Genomic DNA, 26,099 nt, shown 5'->3' with positions numbered 1-26,099 from the left:
TCCCTTTACCACTTCTTAGATAAATCAGAAGGGGTGGTAGAAGGAGGCGGAGAAACTGGATCAACTGGGAGCTCTGATCCTGGGAACTAAGGAGGAAGAGGTGATGCACTCAGTCTATACAAGAATATCAGAAGGCCCCCAACCCTGATCTAACACCTAGATCTGCCTTCAATAAGCAGGCACCTACCCATGTTCCAAAGAAGCAAAAAAGGTGTTTCTGAGAGTAAGCTAGGGCTGCACGAGTCAGATCTAACAAATTCACACACATGTAAAAAGAAGCAGAGTTCCTGCCACCATAGGGGCCGAGCGCACTGTTTAACCCGCTGTCGGACGCGGGTTAAATAGGCGCTAATCCACCCCCTAATGCAATAGGGGGATTAGTGCCTATTTAACGCGCGTCCGACACGGAGTGAATGAGATAGCGCTCATCACATGCAAATGCTCGTGAATGAGGCTATTACTCATTCACTCCAAATGCAAAAAAATAAATGTGCGTCTCAGATGCACATTTCTCCCTCAGATATTAACGCCTGCCTGGAGCTGAGTGCATTGTAAAGAAGTACAGAAAAGCAGAAAAAAAAACCTGCTTTTCTGTACTTCTTTTTTAAAGTAAAAAATAAATAAATAACTTGGCAGGCACCGAGATATGAAGACATGCATGGCACCCCCGTTGTGGGTGCCATGCATGCATTAAGAAAGCGGGCGCTGAAAAGTCAGCGCCCGCTTTCCGCGAAGATTATTGCATCGGCCCCATAGGGAGGTACTAAACCAGAAAGTGCTCTCAGCATCTGCTCCTAGGCAGGATGGTTGTTTCCCCCCTTCCCTATCCAGCATACCTGGATTTCTCTAGAAGACCCCCACCCTTGCTCCAAGAGCCGTCTCTGAGGGCAGGCAGATAAAGCAAGTCTTTACCTGGGGAAAGAACTGGTAAACGCTCATGGGATTTTCACCTTCTTCTGGATCCCCACAATCCCATAAATTGCGCAGATATGGAGTGTCTGAAGAGTACTGAGCTTTCAATAAGAAGGATGGTGGCACAGGTTCCCAGCACATAAAAGCAATGATACATTTATTAAAATTTAAAAAAAAAAACAAAAAACCAGTTACAAGTTAAATATTTAAAAAAAAAAAAACGAACTCAGAATTCCTCCTTACAGAAAGGAAAAAACATTAAGGCAGGGGTGGCCAACTCTGATCCTTGAGAACCACAAACAGATCAAGAATTCAGGATATCCACAACGAATATGCATGAGATAGCTTTGCATACAATGTGAGCAGTGAATGCAACTCTATCTCATGCATATTCGTTGTGGATATTCTCAAAACCTGGCCTGTTTGTGGCTCTCAAAGAGCAGGCGTTGGCCACTTCTGCCCCCAAAAAAACAACAGCGTATTTCTGCTCTCCCGAGACCACAGTCCCTTCTCTAACCCAATCAATCCCCACACATCCATTCTCCTGTCTGCTGCCAACCCTGGCCCCTCAAACCAGTCAGTCAAGCTCCACACTGCCCCTGTATTCTGCCCCTCAGCAGAGCAAGCCCCTTGCGTCCTCCGGTATAAAGTGTGGACTTCTTCCCGCTCTCTTTTCCAAGCTCTTCTGTGATCCCATCAAGCCACGCAGCGTCCCCACCCTCTCTCTTCTTCCAACAGGACATTAGCTTGGTTCACTACTATGAATTTAAAAATAAAAAAAAAAACTTAAGCAAAGTAGGATGCTTTCAAGAAGAAACTTCTCTCCAAAAGGAAAGGACGTTTTCTGAAGCTTGACCTCCGCACTTTATGCGGCAAAGCATAAAAAGTAACCTTGTTCAGTGGCTGAAAGCTCAATGCCAAGGATGAACGAGGAGGAGGTGCTGCAGCCTAACATGCTCTGATCACGCAGGTGAGAGGACAGCTTGCATCACCCCAAAGCGCCCCAAATCCTTGCCAGCATTCACAGTGGGATATGGAAAGATTTACTTGTGTAAAACTGGTAATTCTAACAGCCAAAGAAGCCACTGACTGAATACGGAAAAAAAAAAAGATGGGGGGAGGGGAGGAGGAAGGCTGCAGCTGCTGATGCTTTCAATGCCACCGGTCCATGGTCCTCACCAGGGACGGTTTTTATTTCATTTCTACTTTGAAACCCATTTTCGCTGCAGCTGTAGGGGGTGGGGGGGGGGCTCCAGCTGATCTTCAGTGTTCAGAAAACATCTTGCTCAGGCGACACCTCCTGGAGATTTCAGCACGAACATCACCCTGCCGAGAGAAGAATTCAAAAACACTTTGGGCACACGGGAAAGCCCGACCCTCAGCCACGCCCGCCCCTTACAGTGCACTGTGTTAAAAACCTATGGAAACTTATCACGCCAGGAGCGAGTTTCATACTGGGATAAGCAGGAGGTGCTGCAGGGCGGAGCTGGGGGTAGAGAAATCTCAGTACCGGAATGACAGACGGTGCTGCAGGTCAGGAATAGTCGGGGCTGGATTAAGGAGGCCTGCACCCATAGGCAATGGGGAGAGAGGGGCGAGTATGATCCTTCCTGCCCAATCCCCCCCTAAGTCATGGCCCCTCTTCTTTCCTCTAGCAGCAGCTGAAGATGAAGAAAGTCAGCACAGAGCTTACGGCAGCCCTCGCACACTCTGACCGGTGCCAGCTCTTCCTCCTCCTACCGTGGAAGCCCATGTGAGCGTCACGGCAGCATGTGCTGATTTTTTTTCCTTCTTCTTCAGGTGCTGCCAGATGAGAGGAGCGGCACGGCAGGATCAGGTTTAGGCAGGGCGGCAGCGGCGACGTTCCAGCGCCTATAAGAATTTGGTGCTGGAGGCAGCTGCCTACCATTGCCTGCGCCTAAATCCAGGCCTGGAAATAGCAAGAGGGTGCTGCAGGGCAGGGGGTTGGGGGGGGGGGGGGGTGTGTTTCTGGTCTCTTGCATCTCACGCGTGCATAAGCTGGAGAGATAATTCCCCAGATCGGCCCTCACTCCTTACCACTTGGGTCATGTGGTCCAGGACAGGCATCAGCTTCAGGAGTTCAGAATCATCGCTATTGCCTAACCAGCTCTGGATCTGAAGCCTATTGGAAATCTGGAAGGAGAAAAAAAAAAAAAAGCCAAACAATAAGAGAAGGGAAGGTGTAAACAAAATCTTCAGCCAGAGACTGATTTGCAAGCAAGACCCAGCCTCGCTGAAGTGGAAGAAAGTTGTAAGGATAGAACACAGCAAGCTTCGTAGAAACCATGCGTTGGGTTCAAGCGGGCAGGTCTCGGCAGCTACGGGTGCAGAGGGTGGAATGGTTTCTTGTCAGACAGGACTAGGGGAAGAAAGTCTGCGGCTTTGCAGGACAACGTGCTGGCGGGGGGGGGGGGGGGGGGCGGGATGCCAAGCCCCGCAAGACGACGACCCTGCAGCAAGGCCTCATCCTGGCAGGGTCACGGCCGACCCTGTTTCCACCACGGCCCGAAGAGAGGCCCAGCAGGACCGCGGCAGACCCCATTTTTTGCTGCAGCGGAAGAAGAGAGGGTGAGGCCGTGCGAGTGTGTGTGTTATGCGCCAGCACCCGTGTGCATGTGGATGTGTGAGAGCACGCCTGGATGGGCAGGGAAAACAGCCAGGGACAGAGCTCTGGCACTTCTTTTCAGACTAAAGAGCAGAGCAGAGCAGAGCGCAGGTTCTGCTCCAGTCAACGGGCAGGGAAGAGGAGCGGCGGAAACGAACCTGGCAGAAATCAGTTACTCTGTTCCTTAATCCAGCCCACCCACTCCAATGTTACTTCCTCCTCCTCTCCTGTAGGGGAACAGGAGGGGGAGAGGGGAGAAGGTGATCATGAAGCAGACATTGCAAAGCACAGGACACAAAAAAAAAAAAAAAAGGGTAGAATCAGCACAAGTTTGAAACCTATGAACAGCAGCATCAATTGTGAAGGCTTCAACTTTTGTGCTAAATTCATTCAATCCCCTTTCATGTCTGTTACCCTAGGGCTTCATTTCTGGTGGAACAGCCCTGGACTATTTTCTGCCACGTTTTTCCCAGGACCCAAGGAAGCAAAATAGAGCCGGCAGTGTAAATTGGATCTGGCTCCCCTGTGGGAATGGAGCAGAACCTGTAGGGCACGGATCATTTCTGGGCCCCCCCCCAGGTCCCAGAGAAAGCAGAGCACAGCAGAGAGTGGTGGGTAAGCCACAAGGCCTTCCGTTTGGTGGGATGGCTTTAGTACAATTGAGGAGGCTGTGAAGGAAAATGGGCAAAGTCAAAAGACAGATGGGGGTGAGTGCCTGTCAGCCCCACTGCGTCTGCTATTACTGGCCCCCTGAGTCTCACTACCTGGCCCTGGTGAACACATTGGTGGAGGAGGAAGTGACAAGAGAGCAAGGGGATATGGAGGAAGAGAGAGAGAGTGAGGGAGGGTCTGCAGGAAGGCAAAAACATTAAAGTGACCAGATTGGATGGGCTGAGAATTTTGTGGAGAAGAGGGAGGAGATCAAAGGTGCTGTGGCGTGTGAATGAGGTATTAGAGTGACTTTAACGTGCAAATGAGATGATCAGAGGGAAAGGTGAGTGAGATGAAGGGAATGGAGTGTGAAAAGCGTGAATAAGGGGAGGAGAGCACACAAGCAAGCAAAGAGCAAGCCATGTCTATGAACTGAAGGCATCCTCCAGTCTGAGGAGAGTGGGTATAGGACACACCGAGCAACTAACTCTGGCTCAAAGACGAGGCCTGTTCCTTACTAGCTAAGGAGGGAGAGGAAAAGAATTGTTGAAGAGGGAAATTTTCCAGGGGCAGGGGGGAAATCAAAGACTGCCAGGGATTGGGGGTAAGATTTGGGGACCGTAGGACCACTGTGGAGAGAAGGGGGGGGGGGGAGACAAGGACCACTGGGTGATTCATAGGAGGGCTAGGAATGGAGGAGCAGGATCCCCAGAGAAGAGAGGAAGGGGAGGAGAAAGATAGGGAGAAGAGAAAAAATACCCAAAGGGCCTCTTCTCTACCCTCTTCCTCCTTCCTCGATTCCCCATCCCCTAGCAGTGCTCAGCCCCTAGCCAACCTTCACATACCAGTGCTCATAAACAGGCCCATGCCATATAGTGCGCTCGGCTGAGCACACAGCTTTATGCACAGTGTGGACGGGTGTCCAAAATCCCTCATGCAATAAGGGGATTAGCGCGTCTAAAACACGTATCCAAACCAGCACGTAGCTAATAGCGCTCATCACATGTAAATTCAGGTTCATGAGGCTGGTAGCTATTACCCCTCCCCCCCGATACAAAAAAAAAAAAAGTGCGCCCGACGCGCACATTTTTATTCTGAAAAATTGACACCTGCCCTGGAGCAGCCCCAAAAGTTAACAGAAAAGCAGAAAATAAGCCATATTAAGTTGGAGGAAGCAAATAAAGGAGAACTGGAGAAAAAAAAAAAAAAAGTTGCTGGCAGCCAAGTTAGGAAAACGGACACTCAATTTTACGAGCGTCCATTTTCCTAACCCGTACCGACAACCACTTCTCCTGAGCGCCCAATGGCGAGGAGGCACTAGGACACACAATTTTCCTTAGTGCCTCCTTTTCACTGCGGCAGCCCATTTAAATATTAAATTGGGCCCTCAGGAGAGGTGGATTGGCACGCGTTACAAGAGCGGGCGCTCAATCCTACCCTCTTTTATGGGTCACTCCCTGCTGCTCCACCTCCCCTCCCCCCCACCTCCGTTCCCTAGTTCCACTTCCCTCTACAAATTAAGCCTTGTGTATGTGGGAGGGGCGGGGAGAGAGCATGCGTGTGTGTGTGTGGAACGGGAGTACAATGCACGTAAGGGGGGGGGGGGGGGGGGGGGAGGAAAAGAGTGCCCGTGTATGTGCGGGAAGTGCCTGTCGGGAGGGGGATACATATTTTGTGCATCTGTGTGTATGGGGGGGGGGGGGGGGGAGGGGAAGAGCCTGCATGTGTTATGTGTGGGGTGAGAACCTGTGTGTGTGCGGGTAAGAGCCTGTATGTGCGTGTGAGAGTGAATAAAGTTTGTTCAGACTCCTCCCCCTCAAATCGTAGGATGATTGGAAATCAAAAGTATCCAAGGTACAGAGAAAGGGAATTTTTGTATTCTTATTAGTTTTAATCATAGGGTGGTTTTGATGTGTCTTTTGAAATATTTAAAAAGGTCTCAAAAACCAATAGACTATTTTGTTTGGTTCAAATCATTGAATGATGTTTTGTTCATCAACTGTTTGAAATATTAATGTCTATAGTTTTATTGTGACTGATGTTATATTTTCCTGTTCACTTTATGGCTGTAGATTTCTGTTTTACTTGATGGTGTATTTGGTGAGGGGGTCTTGCAGTGTTGCTTTTTCATGGGTAGGGTTGTTACACTGAGTGCTGGCATTTAGTGCTATTTTGGTACGCGAGGTTGACTATGTTATAATTGTTATTCAGTTTATTCATGACTTTTTAAAGCGCGAAGCCCACATCGAATGCACTTTATGATAGGCCTAACACAGGTGAATTCCAAAATATCATTTATGCAGGGTTCTCTGATTGTCAGCACAGCAGTGCCTGTAAAAATATGAGAGAGAGACAGACAGACCTCTAGGGGCAAATTCTGGGGAAACATGGGCGGCAAGTCATAGCGGTCTTGGGAGCGTAGCATGGCTGCCAGCTTCCTAGAATATTAATATTATCTGCCTCTCCTCTGGGAGCTCTAACCCCACCTCCCCCCCCCTCCCGCTTTCCCCCTTCTGCAGCATCTCACATCAGCTAAAGGGCCAGACTCCAAGGAGGGAGAGCCATCTTATCATCCCTCGCCTCAGGCAGCACCCCTGCCCCATGTGTTAAGCGAACAATTGCAGCTGCTGGAGGGGGCGGGAAAAGGAGTAGGGGGGGGGGGGGGGTGTTCAGCCGAGTCCATCCCAGTCCCCACTGGAGCAGTCAACCCACCGGTAAACCGGACGAAGGGGAAAGACGCCCTGATTTACGCGACGCTACGAGCCTGCCCTCCTTCAATTTCTTTAAATAGATCCTAGAGGACAAGGGTGCAGGTTAATTCCAAACTTGCCCTGTGTAACGAGCATTATTAGGTCTTAAGTTTTCCCCCCCTCCAGGAAAAAAAAATGATCTCGTACTGTAGAGGCAACACGGAGGTCAAATATTCATGGTTTGTGCTTAGTGAGGTCTAAGCTAGGGAGGGCATTTCTGTCACTTTTCAATAGTTTGGGTAGGAGGTGTCACCAGGGTGGTAGGGGGGGGGGGGGGGGTAGTTGTAGGCAGACCTCTTCCTTTTTTGTTTTCCCTTAGCAAAGTTACTGAGAGAGCTGCAGCATCACTCACATGATATGGGAAGGTGTGCGGCGCACTGTCCAGAGCGACCGTGCTGGCTAGACTTCTCTTCAGCACAGACAGGTCTTTAACATAGTGACCCTGGATGCAGGCGCAATCTTCTTGAAACAGACGATGCCTTTTAGTCAGAAAGAGAGACAGAGACACACACAGGACCTCAGTTCTCAGATCTTCAATAGGATACCCACGGATCCACTCTGCCCCCCTGAAGATCTCTGCCATGATATCAGGTCTGGCTTTTGGGGTGTGTGGGCCATAAAGGGGCTGCTGTGGGAGGAACCAGATGGTACAGGAAGAGAGAAGGAAGGTGAGATGGGGCACCAGCTAGCCTACGCCAGCTCTGCATGGCACGTGAAGTCATCGCGTGACCACTGACCTTGCAAAACTTCAGCGATGCTACCTGCAAAATCAAGTTCCCTGTCTCCCTTACTTCCCCCCTTCCCCCCCCCCCCCAACTACTTTCCACATAGTTGATTCCTCCCCAAACTCTCACCGGATCAGCTTCTTCTGTGGATCCAGAAAGGCCAGGATTTTCTCAGCATATTCCCGTTTTGCTGTGGTGAAGACAAATATCTGATAAAACATTTGGAAAGAGCAAAAAAAGAAACTAAGATAAGTTTGCGCTGAGAAAGAGACCTGTTTCTTCCTACCTAAAACCTCGTGTCCTCTTCATCCCTTACCAGCTTTAGATCTATGAACTCCCACTCCCAGTGTAATGCATACCTAGTCCTGGGGGAATTCGGCACTACCGTGGAGCACAGAATTTGCGCAGAATTTGGCAATTCTGCACAGAAAATAGCAGAGGAGACCCCAGCATGCCACGAATGGAGCACGTGAAGACGAAGGCCCACGTGTGCCACGGAACGCGCTCCGCTCGCGGCAAAGATGAAGGCTTGGGTGCGCCGTTTGCGGTGAAAACGGAAGGCCCCTGAGTGCTGCGAACGGAGTGTGCTCTGCTCGCAGCGAAGATAAAGGCCCCGGTGAGAGAGAATGTGTGTGTGTGAGAGGAGAGGGAGAGGGGGAGGGTGAGAGAGCATGGGAGGTAAGAGAGCAGGGGGGGGGGGGGTTGCTTGAGTGTGGGAGCCTATATGAGGAGATCGTGAAGGGGTGTGAGAGAGAGAGAGAGCGCGCTGGTGCGTATGAAAAAGGGATCCTGTGTATGTGAGGGTGCTGGCCTGTGTGAAGGGATTATGTATGTGTTGAGATAGAGCCTGTGTGAAGGGATGCATGAGAGAGAGACATAGGTAGCCTGTGTGAGGATGTATGTGTGAGAGAGAAAGGGAGCTTGTGTGGGTGTGTATGCAAGAGAGAGGGCCCTGTATGAGGGGATGTGTGTGCGAGAGAGTGAGGGAGCCTGTATGAGGGTGTGTGTATGTGTATTAGAGAGAGGGAGCATGTGTGAGAGAGGGAGGGACAGAGGGAGCCTGTGTGAGGGGCAGTACGGAGAATGGGGTCAAACTCTGGGACTGGCGATAGAGTGGAAGGGGTTGAGCTGTTCATCCAGGAATAGAGTAAACAGAGCCTAGAGGTGGAGGGGAGAGATATTGGCAGGTGGAGGAGTTGGGGCCTGAGAGGGCAAAGTGGCCAGGGGAGTAGGGAGAGCGAGTGGAAGGGACACTTACGGTGGAATTTCTAGGGAAATTCTGCAACTTTAAGTAAGAACTTTTCTGTATTAATTTAAAATGTAATTGCTTAAGACTGTCGTGTAAATTGTGTTATTTTGACCAATATAAAGTGTGCAGAATTCCCCCAGGAGTATGCACACCCTAATGTCTCAGAGCTTCCCCAGTATAAGGCAGAGTGCACCCAACCCTTACAGGGCTCCATGTACCCTAGGGTTCCCCCACTCACGTCTACGTTGCAAAGAACTCACCTCATACATTTTAGAAATTGTTTCAAGAAACTCCTTGGTGAAAGGCCTCAGCTTTACGTAAACCTGTGACAGAATAAGTTCCAACGTCACATCTTCCCTTTCTACATTTGCAATAAAAATATTTCTACATCTCATGCAGCCCAAAGCAGAGCACAAACTACTTACAACATAGTCAGTTCCCAGGATTACTGGATAATATTCATCAGCAGGAGGCAGAAATCTGGGGGCTGGATGGGGACCATGTGTTAGGCCCTGCCTCAATACCTCAGGAAAATACAGACAGGGCCAGACCACAAGTGATGCCCAAATCTTGAGGGGCAAGACAGATGAAGCTGGAGCTGGTGGCAATTTTGCTGCTGCTTCTAATCTGGCTTTATCATACCCTCAGAGCAGGATTTTCGTGAGATCCTATCATCCCTGCTGATACCAGAATTTGCTATACAAATAAATGAGATCGGCTTGGGGGAGCAAAACAAACAATTGATGGTTTAAATAGTTTCGATTCATTCTGAGCGTTACAGACCTTGTAGTAAACATCCTGAAAGGGAATAAGGAAGCTGTAGTCAAAATGTGTGAATGGGGCCATGGAGCAGCAGACCAGAGTATCCTCCTAAAAAAACAAAAGTACATGGGGTCAGCAGCAGCAGCAGCTCATGTCGCCACCACCACCTCTGCCATCTGCTTCCATCCACCTAGGCTCCCCCAACACAGGAGCCCCTCCTAACTCCTCCTTCCATCTCATCTCCCGCCCCCCCCCCCCCAACATAAGACCCCCATACCAACCCCTTCCCTTCCACCCGACTTCTCTCGACACAGGACCCCCCATCCCTAACCAGTCACCCATCCATCTGGCCCTCCCAAAACAGAAATAAATGTCGCCTCCTCAAGGAAGGCGGAAGAGACCCTCGCACCGCGATTCCCTGGGAGAGCTCCCCCCACCCCACCCTCTGGCATGCGCTCACCCTGTAGAAATTCTGGTTTGCGGTAAACACACACACAAATATTTTAAATAAATATACATGCTAGCACTTCTAGAGCTGCTCCTACCCCCAGAATTGCATCGCCTGGCCACGGCAGTGTCCCGGCCCACACGGGGACGCCCTTACCAGCTCCAGCACAAGAGTACAGACGGGCACGCTGCGCGTTTTGAAGGGAATTTCCTTCCTCCGGGGCCGGTGGATGCCCGACAGCTGCGGGATGTTACACAGAAACTTGTACCTGAAAGCAAGGCAGGAGAGAGATGCAAGCAGGAAATCAGCAGGGTGACAGGCTACAAAGGTCAGGAGGGAGGGGGAAAGGGGGGGGGGGGAAGACACAGGGTTGAGACAAAATGGAGTGAGGACTGGGCGTAGGAGGTTTCAGCAGTTACTTCTCCAGTACTGGGGCGGCGGCACTCACGGATTAAAGAGTTCCCCAGCCTCATCCGAAGGCAGGTCAGCAAAGCAAGGCAGATCCACACTCTTCTTTCTCTCTTTATGAAGCAGGCTACAGCAATCTGCGAAAAGCAGCGCACGTGTCAGGTTGTGGGGTCCTGGTTCCGCACGTGCACTACGCGCAGTAGACCAGAGCATGCAAAGACAGGGACGTTCAGAGACGGCAAGGACCCGCGTGCAGCACAGATTTCTCCCTCAGACTCAGAATAGCGTTGCGTGGCTTTGGAGTTAAGTCCGCTTAGGTACTGAGGAGTAGATGGTCAAAAGCCATTTAAAAACGGATAACTCCAAAATGGTTTTGTTGCAATATTCGGCAACCTATCTAGCTAAAAATTCTAGCCGGATGTGTCAGGGGCGTACCTGGGGCAGGCAGGGTTTCAGGAAGGAGCGGAGTTAGCGGGTGAATCTAACCGGCTAACTGTGACCGTGCTATAGGCCTGTCTAAAGTTATCCGGATATACCTAACTGGCTAATTTTATTTTATTTTTATTTTTTTTAAGATTGCCGGGTAGTGTGGCCACACCACTGAATATCCTAGTTAAGGTAGCCGGATAGGTGTATCCGGCTAACTTATGTAGCCGCTCAATGGCTGAAGATGGACCCCATGGAAATTAAGGTAAATAAAAGTTTAGGTGATAAAATTAAAAAAAAAAAATGTATTCTCTCTTAGATCACAAAAACATTGCATAGCCACATTTGTAAAACATAACATGTAAGCAAGAAATTCCTATTTTACATTGTTACATATATCCACATGGATGGAAGCATAGGTGGCACTTTTTTGTTTTTGGGACTAGCTGTCAAAAGCTGTGCTCCTTTCATCAGGTCAGGGAACTAGCACTTGAAAAGAAGTAAAACTCTGAATTAAAGACTGGCAGCAATTCAATGTAACAAAACAAGCAGCCTCAGGGAAGGATGCAGACAGAAGACAGGACGGCACAGAGTCAGCATAGAGAGAGCTGGGCAAACGGACAAACCTATCCGGCTAACTTAGGGCCGGATTCATTAAAGCTTTTCTCCCATTTTGTGTCTATGGGAAAAACCCTTCGTGAATCAGGTACTTAGTCGGATAAGTTGCAATATCCAAAACTTATCCAGCTAAGTACAGGGCTATCTTTAAACCTGCTGTTACTTATTCAGCTCTGCAGTAATAAAATGAACCCCTCAGCAATGCAAGAAGAGCTACGTAAATCTTCCTATATAAAAATGATCCATTCCACACAGAGTTAGTCTGAATTAAACGCTCCTGCTCTTAGCCACCTCAGAGCAGGGCTGAATTTAAGAATTTGATGCTCCTATGCAGGGCTCCTTTTCAACCCGGGTATTTGATGCCTCCGTCTACCTCTTAAATCTGGATCTGCCTCGGAGACCAGAGGAGGCGGCTGGCCCCAGGAGGATAAAGGAACTTGACGGATGTAAGCCAGGAGGCCTCCACGAGGGAGGCGTTTGGTTCTGTGATCAGGAACCGGGCTTGCCTGCGTGTTCAATAAAGCTAAAACCTGACAGAGATGGAAAGACATGGTGTAAGCTTTTGCCTGCCTACGTATTCAGAGATGCAAGGTCCCATTGTGGGAACTCTACTGCATAGTTTTTGACTTGACGGTTTCCTCCTGTTCCTTAGAGCTTCCAGACCTTCAGCCTACACCAACAACTCCTTCTTCTAGGTACCGTGCCCCTGCAAAGTGTTGGCAATCATGGTCTTGTAAAAAAGCTAGCCTTGCTCTACTTTAGGGATTAGGAGGCAGTGTTAAAGATCTTCCTTCCTCGAAGTATTTGGAAGGTTCCCCCTTAATTTTATTTATTTATTGGTTTTATATATACCGTCATTCGGTAGAACCATCACAACGGTTTACATAATAAAAACAGAACCTGGCTAAACAACATGTTATAGGAAATAAAGTTACTAAATGGTACAAAAAAATACAAAATTACAAAAGTCAAAAAAATTAAAAAAAAATAAAAAAATCAAAGGGTAAAAAGGAAAAAAATAAAGCAAAAATGTGTTATCAGAATCTCATATGCTTGACGATCACTAAGATGGCTGGTTCTTTTATAATCATCCTCTCAGCTCAGCCCAGCCATTGCATCAACAGTTGTCTGCCAACATCCACAGGCCACAGCTCCCTCTGGAACTTGGTCAACAAGAGCCCTAGGTCTGGCTACAGGGCACGGTTTAAGATTTTGGTGCCCATAGAGAACCACGGTGGTTCCTCTTTGAAGCTGTGCCAGCACACTGGCTACAGGGCACGGTTTAAGATTTTGGTGCCCATAGCCAGAGAACCACGGTGGTTCCTCTTTGAAGCTGTGCCAGCACACTGCCCTAAAGCAAGTGGAAGTAGGCTCCTCTTTGGCCTGGATTTTTGGTACCTTCCAAACCTGGTGCCCTAGGCAATTGCCTATGCCTAAATCCGAACCTGGCTGAGAATCCTACTTCCCCCCCCCCACCCCAGGGATTGTAAACGCTGCCTACACAGCATCCCCAGCCAATCCAGCCTCCTGGAGAACAGGAGCCTAGCCAAACTCAGGTCTTCCGCACAGCTGTCCACAGCCGTCAATACGGAACCGCTGGGTTAGACCATCAGCTACAACTTTGTGTGTTGACTTGCCTTGCTTATGTACCTCAGCCCCTGAAATGGCTGATCTAAGGTTGTGAGCCCTTGATGACTTTATGGTGCACAAAGTCATTTATTCGTTTCACTGAGAACAGTTTACACCGCCCCAGAGGTTCACAGGCTCTTCTCTCTTAGTAGGCAGCTCCTTTTACAGACAGTGCATTTGCAGGGGTACTTCAGAAGCTTCACATCACTCCTCATGTCTAGATTCACCAACTGGGTCTTTGAGAGCAGCATCTAATGAGTGGCTTCACCCTGAGAAACCAAAAAGAGGGGGATGCAAGAAGCTGGACACCCTGAAAGGGCTCAGTCTTGAGAAACATCACACTCTCAGATGGGGGTGGGCGACCTGTTTGATATAAATTTTAATACTTCTGAATAGATGCACATACAATCACATTTATTTCTAATTCCTGCCATGCCTAAAAAAAAAAAATATATAAATAACAATCTGAGCCGGCAAACAAATATAGAGCAATAACAAACAAAATGATCAAAAGAACCCTATAAGACCTAAAAATCACAAAAATGTATCATAAAGCAGGACGCGAGTAATCAGGCCATTTACCTGGGAAAACGGCCCAGCCCTTACCTGGCTAATGGTATCCGCAGGAATGGACGGCATGCGCACGTTTCGGGCTGGACAAAAAAGTAAGCAGGCCCAGGGCAGGCAACATCACACAGCCTGCACTTTTGCATCTCTGTGCACATAAAGAGAAGTGCGAATCGTGGGGGTGCTTCTGCCCGGGACCTTCCCTTTGAAAGCTGGTGCAGTCCTGGGGATTAAAAAGTACTGGTGGACTTTTGCAACAATGTGGGCAGATTTAAGTCCATTCTGAAAAGGACATCACACAGCCCATAATTATTCCTTTTTAATACACTCGCTGAAGGCAACATGGTAATGGGAGAAATCAGTGTCGAAAATTTAAATTCCATTAACTTGAACCCTTTTACCCCCAGAGCCCTCCTCAACTTAATACAGATCAAGTCTACAAATCTGCGTTCTCTCATCTTCAAGCAGCTGAAAAGCAGAATTTAAATCTTAATAAATAAATCCATAATATATCGGGCTTGGTAGTGCGTCCGGCAGTGCTCGCGCCTGTTCCCCAGCCCGCCGATAGATGGCGCAGGCAGCTCCCTGGCCGCCTTGGAGGCTCAAACACGCCGTACAGCGGCCATGTCACACCACCAGCTACAAGAGGTACTCCTGGGGGAGTTCAGCGCTACTGCGGAAGGCAGAATTTGCGCAGAATTCCTCCTTCCCGCAGATTTCCTCCCTCACCGGAAGGACAGCGGCCATCACGGGACAGGCAGAAAATAGCAGAGGAGCCCCCGGCATGCTGCGAACGGAGCGCGTCCCGCGGCATGCCGGAGAGAGAGAATGTGTGTTGGGAAGGGGAGGGTGAGAGAGAGCATGAGGGGGGGGGGGGATGCCGGTGAGAGAGAATGTGTGTGAGGGAGGGGGAGTGACAGAGAGCATGGTTGGTAAGAGACGGGTGGGGAGGGTGTGAGAGAGAATGTGTGTGTGAGAGAGGGGGGGTGACAGAGAGCATGGTTGGTAAGAGAGGGGTGGGGAGGGTGTGAGAGAGCATGGGAGGTAAGAGAGGGTGGGTGGGGGGGATGCTTGAGTGTGGGTTTCAGAGAGAGGGAGCCTATATGAGGGGAGGGGGATGCCGGTGAGAGAGAATGTGAGAGAGGAGAGGGGGTGTGGGGGAGTGCGAGAGACAGCTTGGTAAATAAACTTTGCCAGCCCTGGCTTTAGCAAATCTGCCTCCACGTCCCTTGCCCTGCGTGAAAACAATTTCGTTTTTCCTTGTCAGCTAACGTTTCCATGCAAGAGCAGATGTGCCAATAAACAGGCTCGCCGCCCGGGCGTAGAACGGGTACAGTCGCTAGTACCCAGTAAATATCCATGTGGGCAGGTTTTAAAGATTGCCCCATTAACGCTGGGACATACGAATCTCCTCGGCGATTTAATACACTTGGCAGCCCAGGGGAGGTGAGCTTTGTTGTGGCTTCAGGCTCTGTTCCCGGCCACGAGAGCCCAGGCCCCCAGGCTCCAGCAGCAGTTCAGCTCAGCCCCTGCAGCAACACATCTGTCTGCAGATGTTCAAACTGTCCATACGGGGGGACTTTTGCTTTGAAACTTGCAAGGGGGTACAAAGTACCCCCAGGCATTTGGCCTTGCTTTTTCCGCTGAGCATAGCACCCGAAGGATTTTCCTTCTTCTCTCTAAACATGGTCCCTCCGGGAAGAGTTACCATCGACTGAAGGTGGGATAGGGGGAAGCCCCCTAGGTGAGAGGAAGAGGGTTGCTGCAGCGCCCCCCTCAGGGAGGCAGAGATGAGATGTCAGGAGGCAGCAGGAGACAAGCGTTAAGAGGCTGGAGGTAGATGGCCGGCCAGCCCCCCTGTAGCAGTGGGAGATGTTAGCTCACAGGGCACCCGATTTCTGCAGGTGTCTGGGGGAACAGGAAATTCGGCAGACACAGCAACTGCCACAGGGCACAGAAAATTAGAAGCGCTGACCATAGTCCTTCACTTGTGGACACCCCCCCATCTTCCCCAAACCCCGGGTCTCACAGTTTTATGAGAAAAGCTGAGGCCACTCACCTACCACTCCATCCTGGGGAGGGAAACTGATCACAGGGAAGAAGGCATGGTCTGGAATAGCGGACTCAGACAGCTGAAAACGGACCCGCAGGGACCTCTCTCTCAGCGGGCTGACTGCATATACTGCAAGGGAAAAAAAAAAAAAAAAAGGCAGCACTGTGTCAAGGGTCAGCAATGGGTCTCTGTGTGGGACTAGGACAGTATTCGATAACATTTCACAGCACTTGCACACAAGGGTGATAACAGAGGCGGCTGCTTCAGCCAAGAAAAACAAAAAACACACTTTGTACATGCCAGCAGCTTCCTAAAAGCATTTCAAGCTGTTAAATGGAAACATTTTTTTAAAAATTATTTCACCAAAGCTGGCTACAAGCTGAGTTCCTGGAATGAAATCCCAATCAGCACACATAGTCTCTTTAAAAAAAACAAACAAGAAAAAAAAACCATAAGCCACATGTTTCATGCATGCCAGGTACCAAAAAACACAAAGTCATCCAACCTGTGCAGCTCTTTCTGCAGCACAGAACCGTAAATGCAGTCTGGATATTGTTTACAAGAAATGTGCTGCCCAGGTCCAAAAAACAGAGATCAGCTGGGGTCTTTGGCATTGTAAACTGCACTGAACAAGAGGAGGAAGCCACCAAGCCAAAATAACAGGGAAAAAAAAATGGTTGCTTCAAGAGACGTGAAGGATTTAAGAGTCGTTGTTGTAGATAGAATAGATTCCCTTGAAGCAGGCACAAGGATGCAAAATCAAGGTCCACATCGTGACTTTGTTAGTTTAATTTTTAGATGTGGCTATAAGCCCACATTCATTTTTCAGTGAAGAAGTTTTATATGGGAATACCAGGAGGCGTAATCTTTCCTTCTTAAATTAATTTCTGTCAATTAAGAGAAGTAGCCAGGCAATTTGGCACCTAAGGCCAGGCGTACCCTCAGCCTGTGCACAGCATATTTATCTCATGATAAATAAAGCTGAGGATCGCACCGTGGCTGCATGCAAGCAAGCATGCGAGGAAGTCGAGCCGTGGGTCACTGCGCCGCGGCCTCTGCACACACACAGTTTGCACTGGGGCAGGGCAGACTGGAGTTACTGAAGGACAGACAAGTGTTCTTATAGCCCCACCCTAAGTTAAAGAGAAAAAATATATACACCTCTGACCTACCTACTGCTTTATTATTTCACAAATTTTTCATAAACAGAAATATATTAAATTTACACTAATATAGAATTCAGATATAGCACCCAACTATGGATTTTTTTAAACTTTATGGGGTTTGTTTGTTTTTTTATTGATCCATACATGTACCACAGCAGAAACACACAATTATACCTTCATAGGGGAAGTGCAATGTACATCATATACAAAATTCTGGTGTCACTTCAGTAACAGCAACACAAACTCTCCACTACCACACACTTTGAAAAGAACACAAAACCCCATTCCAAACCTACATACAGCAAATCTGCCATACAAAGCAACTCTGACTTCCAGGACTCAATCTGCAATAACCCAACCTATGAACAGGGAGCACCAGAAATTTTACACCAGGCCCTAGACACCAATACATCTTCAACTGAGAAAACAGAACAGAGCCCTACACGGTAGCAGAAATACCACACCTTGGTACAGAACACAGACCGATCTCGCCAAATGCAGAATAAGGGACCTCAAATAAGATATGGAAATGTGCAGACAAAAGTAGAATTGGAAACCCCCAAGAAGCCAGATTCTTCATGCAGTGCAACATTGGAGAAAGAAAAACAGAAATGCATTTCCTCTGTACTGTGCAAAATACAAAGATTGGAGATGCACTTTCCAGAAGCTGACACATTTCCAGTTGCTAATCTTAAAATAATTATGTTTTCTACCTTTGCTGTTTGGGCATTGAATTGGTCCTGTTTATTTTTTTTCCTGCCCTCAGCACCTTCTTCTCCATTCTCTCCAAACTTTTTCAGGGTCTCCTTTTCATTTTCTTCTCTTCTCCTGTTTGCTTCTCTTCCTCCCCTACATCTCTGACATTCATGTTTTTCTTTCATCTCATTTCTCTCTCTATTCCTCAATCTCATTTTCATCTCTCACCTACCTACCAGCTCTCTCTCCCCCAATTTCACCTGTCCTTCCAGCCCATTTTCTTTTTCTCTCTAGCCCACTCCTTGTCTCACCTCTATTCTCACTCCTTTCCCAGTTTCCTCTTGTCTTTCACTCTCTCCCTAGTCCACCCTGTTGCCACCTTTCCTCGGTCCTCATCTACTTTCTTCTGCCTCCCATTCCCTCATCTGCTCAAACTCACTCACCCTCTCCCCTAGCTGTAGTCTCATCTCACACCTCTACCCAGCTTCTCTTTTCTCTTTCACCCCATCCCCAGCTCCCTTATTTCCACTCTCTCTCCCCTCCACCCCATCTCATACCCTACCATTAACACCCCCTAGCTGCATATCATATCCCATACACCCTCACTCGTAATCCTAGGTCCCAGTTTCACAGCCTGCAGACTCACACCTTAGTTCCACCAAAAAAAAAAAAAATAGATCTCACGCATACCCCCAGCTCACCCCAGTCTTCCAATCACTGGTCTCCCAAATTCTCTTTCTACATCCCCATCCTTCCAGTCCCCACAATTCCCCTCCCACCTGATCTCCATCTCTTCTTGCCTCCTCCATGACCCAAGTGCTGCTCTCCCCTTTAAATCCCTCCGTCCTCACTCACCCATGCCTCAGTTGCCACTCTTTCCAATCAGTCTCCCAGTCCTTGCTCACCCAATGCTCCAGATGCTACCAGGCCCCTCATCCGACTCCCACAAACCCACCCCCACGCCAATCCATGTTCCCCACATCCACCCCCAGTCACCTAATCTCTGTTCATTTTCTGCCACCACTAACCTCCCCGCCCCCATGCTCCCCCCCCCCCCCCCAATCCAGATATTTCTTCCCAAATGCTCCGGGTGCTGCTCTTCTCCTTCTAATCCTCAATCTCTGCTCCCTTCCTCGCCTGGCCCAGCCCAGCCCAAACTGGAAGAAGAGAAAGTCCTGGTGCCTTTGCTTTCCTCCCACATGGGTCACGTGAGGGAGGAAGCAGTTTGAACCACGGAGGTGAATCTTATATATTTCTAGGGAGCTCCATGGGGTTCAAATGGTATCTGAACCTCACAAGAGGGGAGGGAAAGGCGCCAGCTCCTTTTGGCTTGTGCTGGGCCACGGAGAGGAGAGAGAGAACACCAGCAGCTGACTCAACATTTCTGGCTGTAGAGGCAGCAGCAGAGTCTTCAGCCCCACATGAGCTGGATCAGGAGGGCGGGGTGGCAGCTGTGAATTTTATTTTGGGCCCCATAGGATGCAGCAGGGTTGGGACAGCAGCCTGATGATGCCCGGAGCAGGTGCTCCTCTCCTCCCCCCTCATCCCATACATTTCTGGATCCATAGGGTGACAACAGGCAGTGGTGCCTATTTCCATGGCCACATTAGCTATAGGCTGCTATGCCTTGTTCTGGGTTCTGCCTGCATACCTACACCTTGGGAGCTTATCCAACATACACACACATGAGTGTACAATCAATTGAAGGATTAAAATATAATTTTTCAGATGCAGGTGAGTTTATGACAAAGAACCTGGTTTTATGTCTTATACGATTACCCCTGTAAAGATGGCCTGTAAATGTTTAGAGTTTCAGGATGGCTGGAATATATTTCCAACTGCAGTATGTTTTCTGCTGTAGCTCTATGGCGCTGTTACAGAAAGTGACTTAGGGCAGAACAGAACCTTATCTGCTGTCAGATTCCCTTGCTGGTCCCTCTGTGAAACAAGAATGCCTACTTCCGCGTGTGTGTCTGCGAGGACAGAGCAGAGCGCTCCTCATCCCAGAGCCAGGGCTAAACTCCGGTGTGCACAGAGCGTGCCACAGCGACGCGTGGTACCTCCTGCACCCCCCTCCCTAGCGCTGCACAGTCCAGGCAAAAAATCTGCACGCTGCGGTCACTTCTACCTTTCTCCTGTACTTTCTGCCGCCGTTTCTTTCTGAGCTTAGCACGCCTCAAAGTCCTCTGATGCGGGGATCGCAGGGCAAAGTCATTGGGGTCACTGGCCAGCTCTGCCGTGCTGCAGGAAGTCTCAGATAGTTCCTGTACAGAAGAATGGAGACAGGCGTGAGAGACAAGGGAGAAGCACTGCAACACTTCCACAGGCCCTGCGCTGGATGGATTCTCGGTGAGGGATTAAAAAAAAAACAAAAAGTAACACAGAAAATCACTTCAAGAGGAAGTGCAGAGTTCTAGTACCAGCGCAGGATTCTTTGTAGGTTATAAGATTGGATCAATATTGGTAATAAAAAGAAATGTAGTATGTGAGCTGCCAAGGCCGCATAGATTCCTGCCTTTAGATGTCACAGTAAGGAATCAAAATTGATCTTGAGAAGATCATTGGGTGGAAATTTCCACGTGGTAAAAAAAAAAAAAAAAAGTCACATAGCACATCATCTTTAAGATTATTCTCGCATTAGTCCAATCCAAGTCAACATAAGCTGCAAAGAATCAAGTCACAGGAAAACATCACTTCTCGTTCTCCAAATAATCACATCCTTCCCCTTTAACTCCCATAAACCCAGCTCCTCTCCCAGGTAATAACCAGGGTGCATAGGAATCTGCCCCGGAGTTGCATCGTTACTCACTGCTTTCCTATGCCATCCTTCAGATCTGGGACTTTTGGGGCTCCTTGGATATTTCTGTGGTGTTTGCAGGGTCATTGATTCTATGGGCTCTTGGCCAGGTAACATCCGGGATCTTAGAATCATTATGTGATGGATTCCTAGTCTGCAAAAGAACGAAAATAAAAGCCTTCCAATTAGACGTAATCCATTAAAGAAACCCTTACTACTTAAGGAGGAGCCAAGTAGGCCATCATCTCTAAAACTGGAACCCCCAGGGAGCAATTGGCCACCAGCTGTAAGGCAGGTCAACCTAAAGCCAAGGAGTCTGTTCCAGAGTTACTGATCTGCCTGCAGGTCTCTTCAGGCTACCAGCTGCAACTGGGTCATAATGACAACATTGTGCCTTCACCTCGACCCGTCCTATCATTGCTTTCTCTGCAGTGCCCCAGCACAGGGCAGGATGGCAGCAGCAGTACCATCATCCTTTCCAGAGGGAGCTGCACGGCCATTGCTGGGGAGTAGGAATGTAGAGAGTGCTCTTAAGAACACAAAACGTGCCCTGCTGAGTCAAACGAAAGGAAGTTAAGACTCGACGGATCTGTCTGGCGGAGGCCAGCCCGGGGGGGGGGGGGGGGGGGGGGGGGGTGTCACTTGGCAGATTCCAGCTTGTAAAAGCATCAGTTTTACACTCCATGCTTATTCCTCCAGGCGTTACGATTCTCTTTGAACTGACAGCGTGAGATTCTGGGGCCGATGCAATAAAGTGCGCCCAAGCTTAGCGCATGGGTTTATATGCGGTTGGAGGCGCGTTTCCAACGCGCTAGACTAGCGCCCAATGCAGTAAGGAGATTAGTGCATCCAAAACACACCCCCAAACAAATGTATACCAGATAATGCCCGTCAGATGTAAAGTGCATGTAGATGAGGCCATTAGATATTACCCCCGATGCAGTACAGCGCTGGGCACCCAACACACACCTTTTAATGCGGCAAATTTGACTCCAGCCCCGGAGGTGGAGTAACGTCAGCTTGCAGTCAAGGGCTCATGAGAACATTAAAAAATAGGATCCCGGTGCTGGGATAAGCAGGTCCTCCCCCTTCTATCATTGTGACACTTTCATTTACTGCTTGTTGTGGGGAAAAATAACTGTACATTGTCACTTCATTAAGAAAACAACACTTATGGCTCCACAATTTAGCCGTCCATAGCAAGGGGCCCCTAATATTTTGCTGAGGTTACTGAAGTGAATTATAACAAAAAAAGAAGCGGGATGAAAACAGACGAGCGTATTGAGTGCCGGTGTAGTTGGGCACCCAATGCAATAAACCATTGAGCGCCACGGATGCACAATTTTCCTTCAGCGCTCCCTTTTTAACACTGCCTCTCATTTAAGTCTAGTTATGCAAACCCTGAGCTGTATAACATGTAACCAATCTAAACAAAAAATGACCTGTTATATGGATGTCTGATTAGAAATCTGAGTGTACCTTCATACGATACTGTGAGGATTTCAGCTATCGTGTCTATAAGCCTGTGTATAGGCTTTAAAAATCATTAGGTACCTCAGTGATGAAAACTCTTGAGGAGTTCACTGTCCACTTCCGAATTATTACATTGATGACATGAGAGGCGCCATAATAATTACTTATCTTTGGCTCTGTGGTCGGTCTTGGCTGAGCTGAGCAAGACCGACCACAGAGCCAAAGATAAGTAAATTATCTTTGGCTCTGTGGTCGGTCTTGGCTGAGCTGAGCAAGACCGACCCTAGAGCCAAAGATAAGTAATTATTATGGCGCCTCTCATGTCATCAATGTAATAATTCGGAAGTGGACAGTGAACTCCTCAAGAGTTTTCATCACTGAGGTACCTAATGATTTTTAAAGCCTATACACAGGCTTATAGACACGATAGCTGAAATCCTCACAGTATCGTATGAAGGTACACTCAGATTTCTAATCAGACATCCATATAACAGGTCATTTCTCATTGAAGTCTTGCATCGGGTTGCCCAGGGGATGTGGTTGCGCTCAGTGTTAGCGCCCGTTTTCAGCAGGCATCTTACTGCATCGGCTCCTCCGCTGGTACTGACCACAGTTCTTTGGTGTTACCATACCATCCAGGGAAAAGTCAGAGAGGAGGAGGAGGTAAAAAACAGCCTTCTCCCTGCTCTAAATCAGAGTATTTACGGGTGTGAATCTAGATTTGTGCCTGGAAAGATCGCAAACCCATTTCTCCATCTCCTCAGTGCAGAAAACAGATTCCTGTCACCGAGGACATGCCAGAACAGAAAGAATGACCATTCCGCATTTTCAAAGTACTAAAGTCCACGCTCTCCTTCATTACCACCATCTCACAGTAGTACAGCTGCTGGGTTAGTCCATTTGAATGCCCAGAGATAAAGATAACAAACCCCTCCTTCCCTAGAAAACAAAACCAATACCTTTTTATTGGCCTAAATGCATTATTTGACTAGCCTTCAGCAGTTAGTGCTCTCTTGTTCAGGTCCCAGAAGCAGAGGACACTGCCAGGAACCACAAGCAAACCATAAAATACATTTCAATGGTAGTATGAAGGGGGATGGGAGTGGGTTTGTAGTGTTAGAGGGATCCAAAGGCTACACAGAAGCAGTGGGATTATTTCTGGTAGTGAATTAAAGACGCCAAGCCTCCATTAAGTCCTTTTATGCGAGTTTTGAAGAGTTTGATCATTTACATTCCTGGATTCTTCTGAATTTCCCTTTTAGTATCCTGATTGTAAGGCCATTAATGCAATGGTCCGATTTAAAAAAAAACCAACAACAACATCTCTCTCTCTCTATGGAGGAGCTGCCTTGCTCTTCTCTGTGATTTGGTGTCTCAAGTTTATTCTTGTATTTAACTTATAGTAAGCTTCACCCAGATAGAGGCCCTCTTCACGGTTTCTACATTAAATAATATATACTCCATCAAAAAGAAAAGCAGGGCAACTCATCCGCATGGGAATATCTTTCCGGGAACCAGATTAGAGACTTGTGTTTTTAACCTAGCAGAAATAATCATACTGCCTTTCTGCCATCGTTTCTCTCTGAAAGGCATTTTATCATTCACTTGTAAGCAGGGGCACATTTGCCACTAGGAGAGTGCTATAAAAAAAATGCATAGCTTGCTGGGCAGACTGGATGGGCCGTTTGGTCTTCTTCTGCCGTCATTTCTATAGGTAGCCCTGCCCTCCTGCTGTGGCAGTGACTTATTGTACATCAGCCGCTGCCTCCATTTTTTTCTGGGGCAGCTGGGAGCAGGCATTATAAATCCACAGCTGCTTATAATTTTTTTTTTTTAAGCAGGGTCCTTGTTTTCCTCATTCTGTTGACAGCCGAGAAAGGGAGTAAGTCTGAAAAGTCCAATAACAATAAAGTAAAAGAATCACATTATTTCACTCAGTTAACCTTTATTTCTGTGCACTTGGGTTTACAGGTCTTAAAGAGATTAGATTCCTTGGAATAATCCAGATAAAATCATATATCAAAGGGGGGGGGGGGGGGGGGGAGGAGGACCCTGGGCAGAGAGAGCAGACAGAGGCGAAGGGAGAGAAGAACCTCCAAGGCTAGACGTCACTCCTCTGACGTCACGACAGCTAATTAGCATGTGAGGGGGGGGGGAGTAAGTTTAAAGAGCTACACTACTGATCTGAAACGAGGCAAATACTGCGCAGATTACAACAGCTCTGAGCCACAACTACTCACCATCTGTCTTCAGAAGAGCGTACAAGCAATCGGCTGCTTTTCTGGCGTTGAACAGTGAGCGGGGCTGGCTCAGCGCCCCAGGCCATGTCCCAGCCCTCGGGCCGCTCCGTGCGCGCTGCGGAGGTGGCTGCACCGGGAACAGGCGCGGAAAGCGGCAGGAAGGCTCCGCGATCGGAAATCGCCGTTTTCTTGGCGATCTATGAATGGTGTAGGCACTTGCTTACCACATCAGGCGCTTTTACGTAGGGTGAAAAGAATCCTCCACAAACGAACCAGCAGCTCCAAAAACCACTCTCGCTTAACCGGGTTTGTTTTTTCCCTGGTAGCACTTAACTGATTCTTTAAAAGAAATTGAATCCTCTCTCACATCTTATAAGTTTATCAGTACACAATTCAGAATATTTTATGTATAACTTAACAACCTCATTATTTGCCAACATATCCGTTCTTTTATTTGTGCAAAAACCAAACTTTTCATTAAAAAAAAAAGGGGGGGACACACACACACACACAAAACCTCACCTTTCTCAGGGAAAGCAAAGGGAAGAGGCATAAACAGGAGCTCAGCTGTGCTTAACGAGGCGGGGCCCCAGCAGGAAGCTGCTCCAGGATGAGGCCTTGTGCCTATATCTCATTATTTAGACCTGGAGAAGCCTCCCGCAGTCCTAAACTACCCCCAGGAGAAACTTACTCCCCACACTCAGACTGTCTCCCCTAGGATAAATTCACCTCCAAGCCTAAACTACCTCCTGGCTTCTTTTCTCAATCTAGTCCTAAACTACCTTCACAGTAAATTCACTCTTTACTCTCAGACCTTAAGGTGAAATCTTCCTCTCACAATCTATCTCGGCCCTTCTCTCCCCAGCATACATTCACTTCTCATGATCAGTCTATCCCTGGACTCCTCCCTAACTACCCTCAGCATAAATTAATTTACCACAATCAGATTCTCTCTGCCATTTTCTCTCCCCAGGATAAACTTACCTCTCACAATCAGACTCTCTCTCTTTTCCTCCTCCCCACATTTACTCATTGGAGGGTAGGAGGAGAGTGGCTTTTGGCTTTTCATCTGCTGCTGGTCCAAGCTTGCATTTCAGTTTTCTGCCCCAAAGTGCTTTGCTTCTTGCCCATCTCTAGTTACAGCCCTGCTGACAGCGGCAGATCAGCCGGCACAAATGGCAGTGGGAGAAGTCAGTGCTGCAGAACAGCAAATTCTCTGGTGAAGATGGGTTCTGTAGCAAGTGTCACAGCATTGTTGGAAACTAGAGACTCTAACCATACCCCATTCTCAGTATCGGGGCTGGTGTGAGACGTACAGGAACTCAGCTAGTACCAGGAGCCCTGAAGCTCTGCCTCGGTGACATCACACAGCTTTGCCAAGGGGGGAGGGGGGGCCCTTGTGGTGTTGGGTGCTAGGCAATTGCCATGCCTGCGTCCCTTAAAACTGGTCATGGCCAGCATGAACTCCATACAAAACCAAAAAAGGTCAGTCTGAGAGGGGATAGGATGGAGGTTTATAAAATCACAAATGGGAGTGGAACAGGTAACATAGTCTGCCCAGCAAGCTTCCCATGGCAGCAACTACCACTCCGTGCAGGTACCCCCCAAGTGTCCGTCAAGGGCAGTAACTGCCAGTCTGTACAGGTTACCCCCGTGCCTTATGTTAAGGATAGTAATATTTACAAGCATCTGACAAACCCATAACAAAATTACTGCAATATTTTTGCATGGTGAGCAGCCTTCCTGATAATTCAGACAATGCTGCTTGAACATTCTTTGCTTTTGCTCTTGGCCGTAGAAGCTTTATCCCCATTGTCAGTGTATCAGTACCCCACGCTGTAAAAGCTGGGGCCCAGCGTTGACTGTTTTCAGAATCCAATACCCTTTTTTCCCTGCCCCACCG

General features: G+C 48.3%; 1 protein-coding gene across 4 annotated transcripts; it reads right to left on the bottom strand.

Annotated features, from left to right (window-relative positions):
• Positions 1-1,932: 1,932 nt before the first annotated feature.
• Positions 1,933-25,060, bottom strand: LOC115097979 (CTD small phosphatase-like protein 2). Of its 4 annotated transcripts, XM_029614203.1 has the most exons (13): positions 24,719-25,060; positions 24,197-24,535; positions 20,496-20,637; positions 19,815-19,950; positions 15,831-15,953; positions 10,572-10,668; positions 10,280-10,391; positions 9,697-9,783; positions 9,174-9,236; positions 7,794-7,873; positions 7,292-7,418; positions 2,971-3,066; positions 1,933-2,238 (listed from the first exon to the last, which is right to left on the bottom strand). In XM_029614203.1, the coding sequence occupies exons 3-13, from the start codon at positions 20,616-20,618 to the stop codon at positions 2,176-2,178; spliced, it is 1,107 nt and encodes a 368-aa protein (XP_029470063.1). In that variant the 5' UTR covers positions 20,619-20,637; positions 24,197-24,535; positions 24,719-25,060; the 3' UTR covers positions 1,933-2,175. The 4 variants fall into 4 exon arrangements, with proteins under 4 accessions (XP_029470063.1, XP_029470064.1, XP_029470062.1 ...); XM_029614204.1 differs by lacking the exon at positions 24,197-24,535; XM_029614202.1 differs by lacking the exon at positions 24,719-25,060 and having other exon boundaries at positions 24,197-24,655.
• Positions 25,061-26,099: the final 1,039 nt, after the last annotated feature.

The sequence above is a fragment of the Rhinatrema bivittatum genome, chromosome 8, assembly GCF_901001135.1.
Source record: "Rhinatrema bivittatum chromosome 8, aRhiBiv1.1, whole genome shotgun sequence".
NCBI lineage: Eukaryota > Metazoa > Chordata > Amphibia > Gymnophiona > Rhinatrematidae > Rhinatrema > Rhinatrema bivittatum.
The sequence above is the reverse complement of the archived record's forward strand: the minus strand, read 5'-3'. Positions and strand labels throughout refer to the sequence as shown.

Coding starts and splice junctions, on each gene's coding strand:
- LOC115097979 (XM_029614203.1), bottom strand. CDS start 20,618: ATGATTCTAAGATCCCGGATGTTACCTGGCCAAGAGCCCATAGAATCA. Junction 7,874..9,173: donor CAATTTCTAAAATGTATGAG/GTGAGTTCTTTG, acceptor ATGTTTTATCAG/ATATTTGTCTTCACCACAGC. Junction 7,419..7,793: donor CCACAGAAGAAGCTGATCCG/GTGAGAGTTTGG, acceptor TCTGACTAAAAG/GCATCGTCTGTTTCAAGAAG.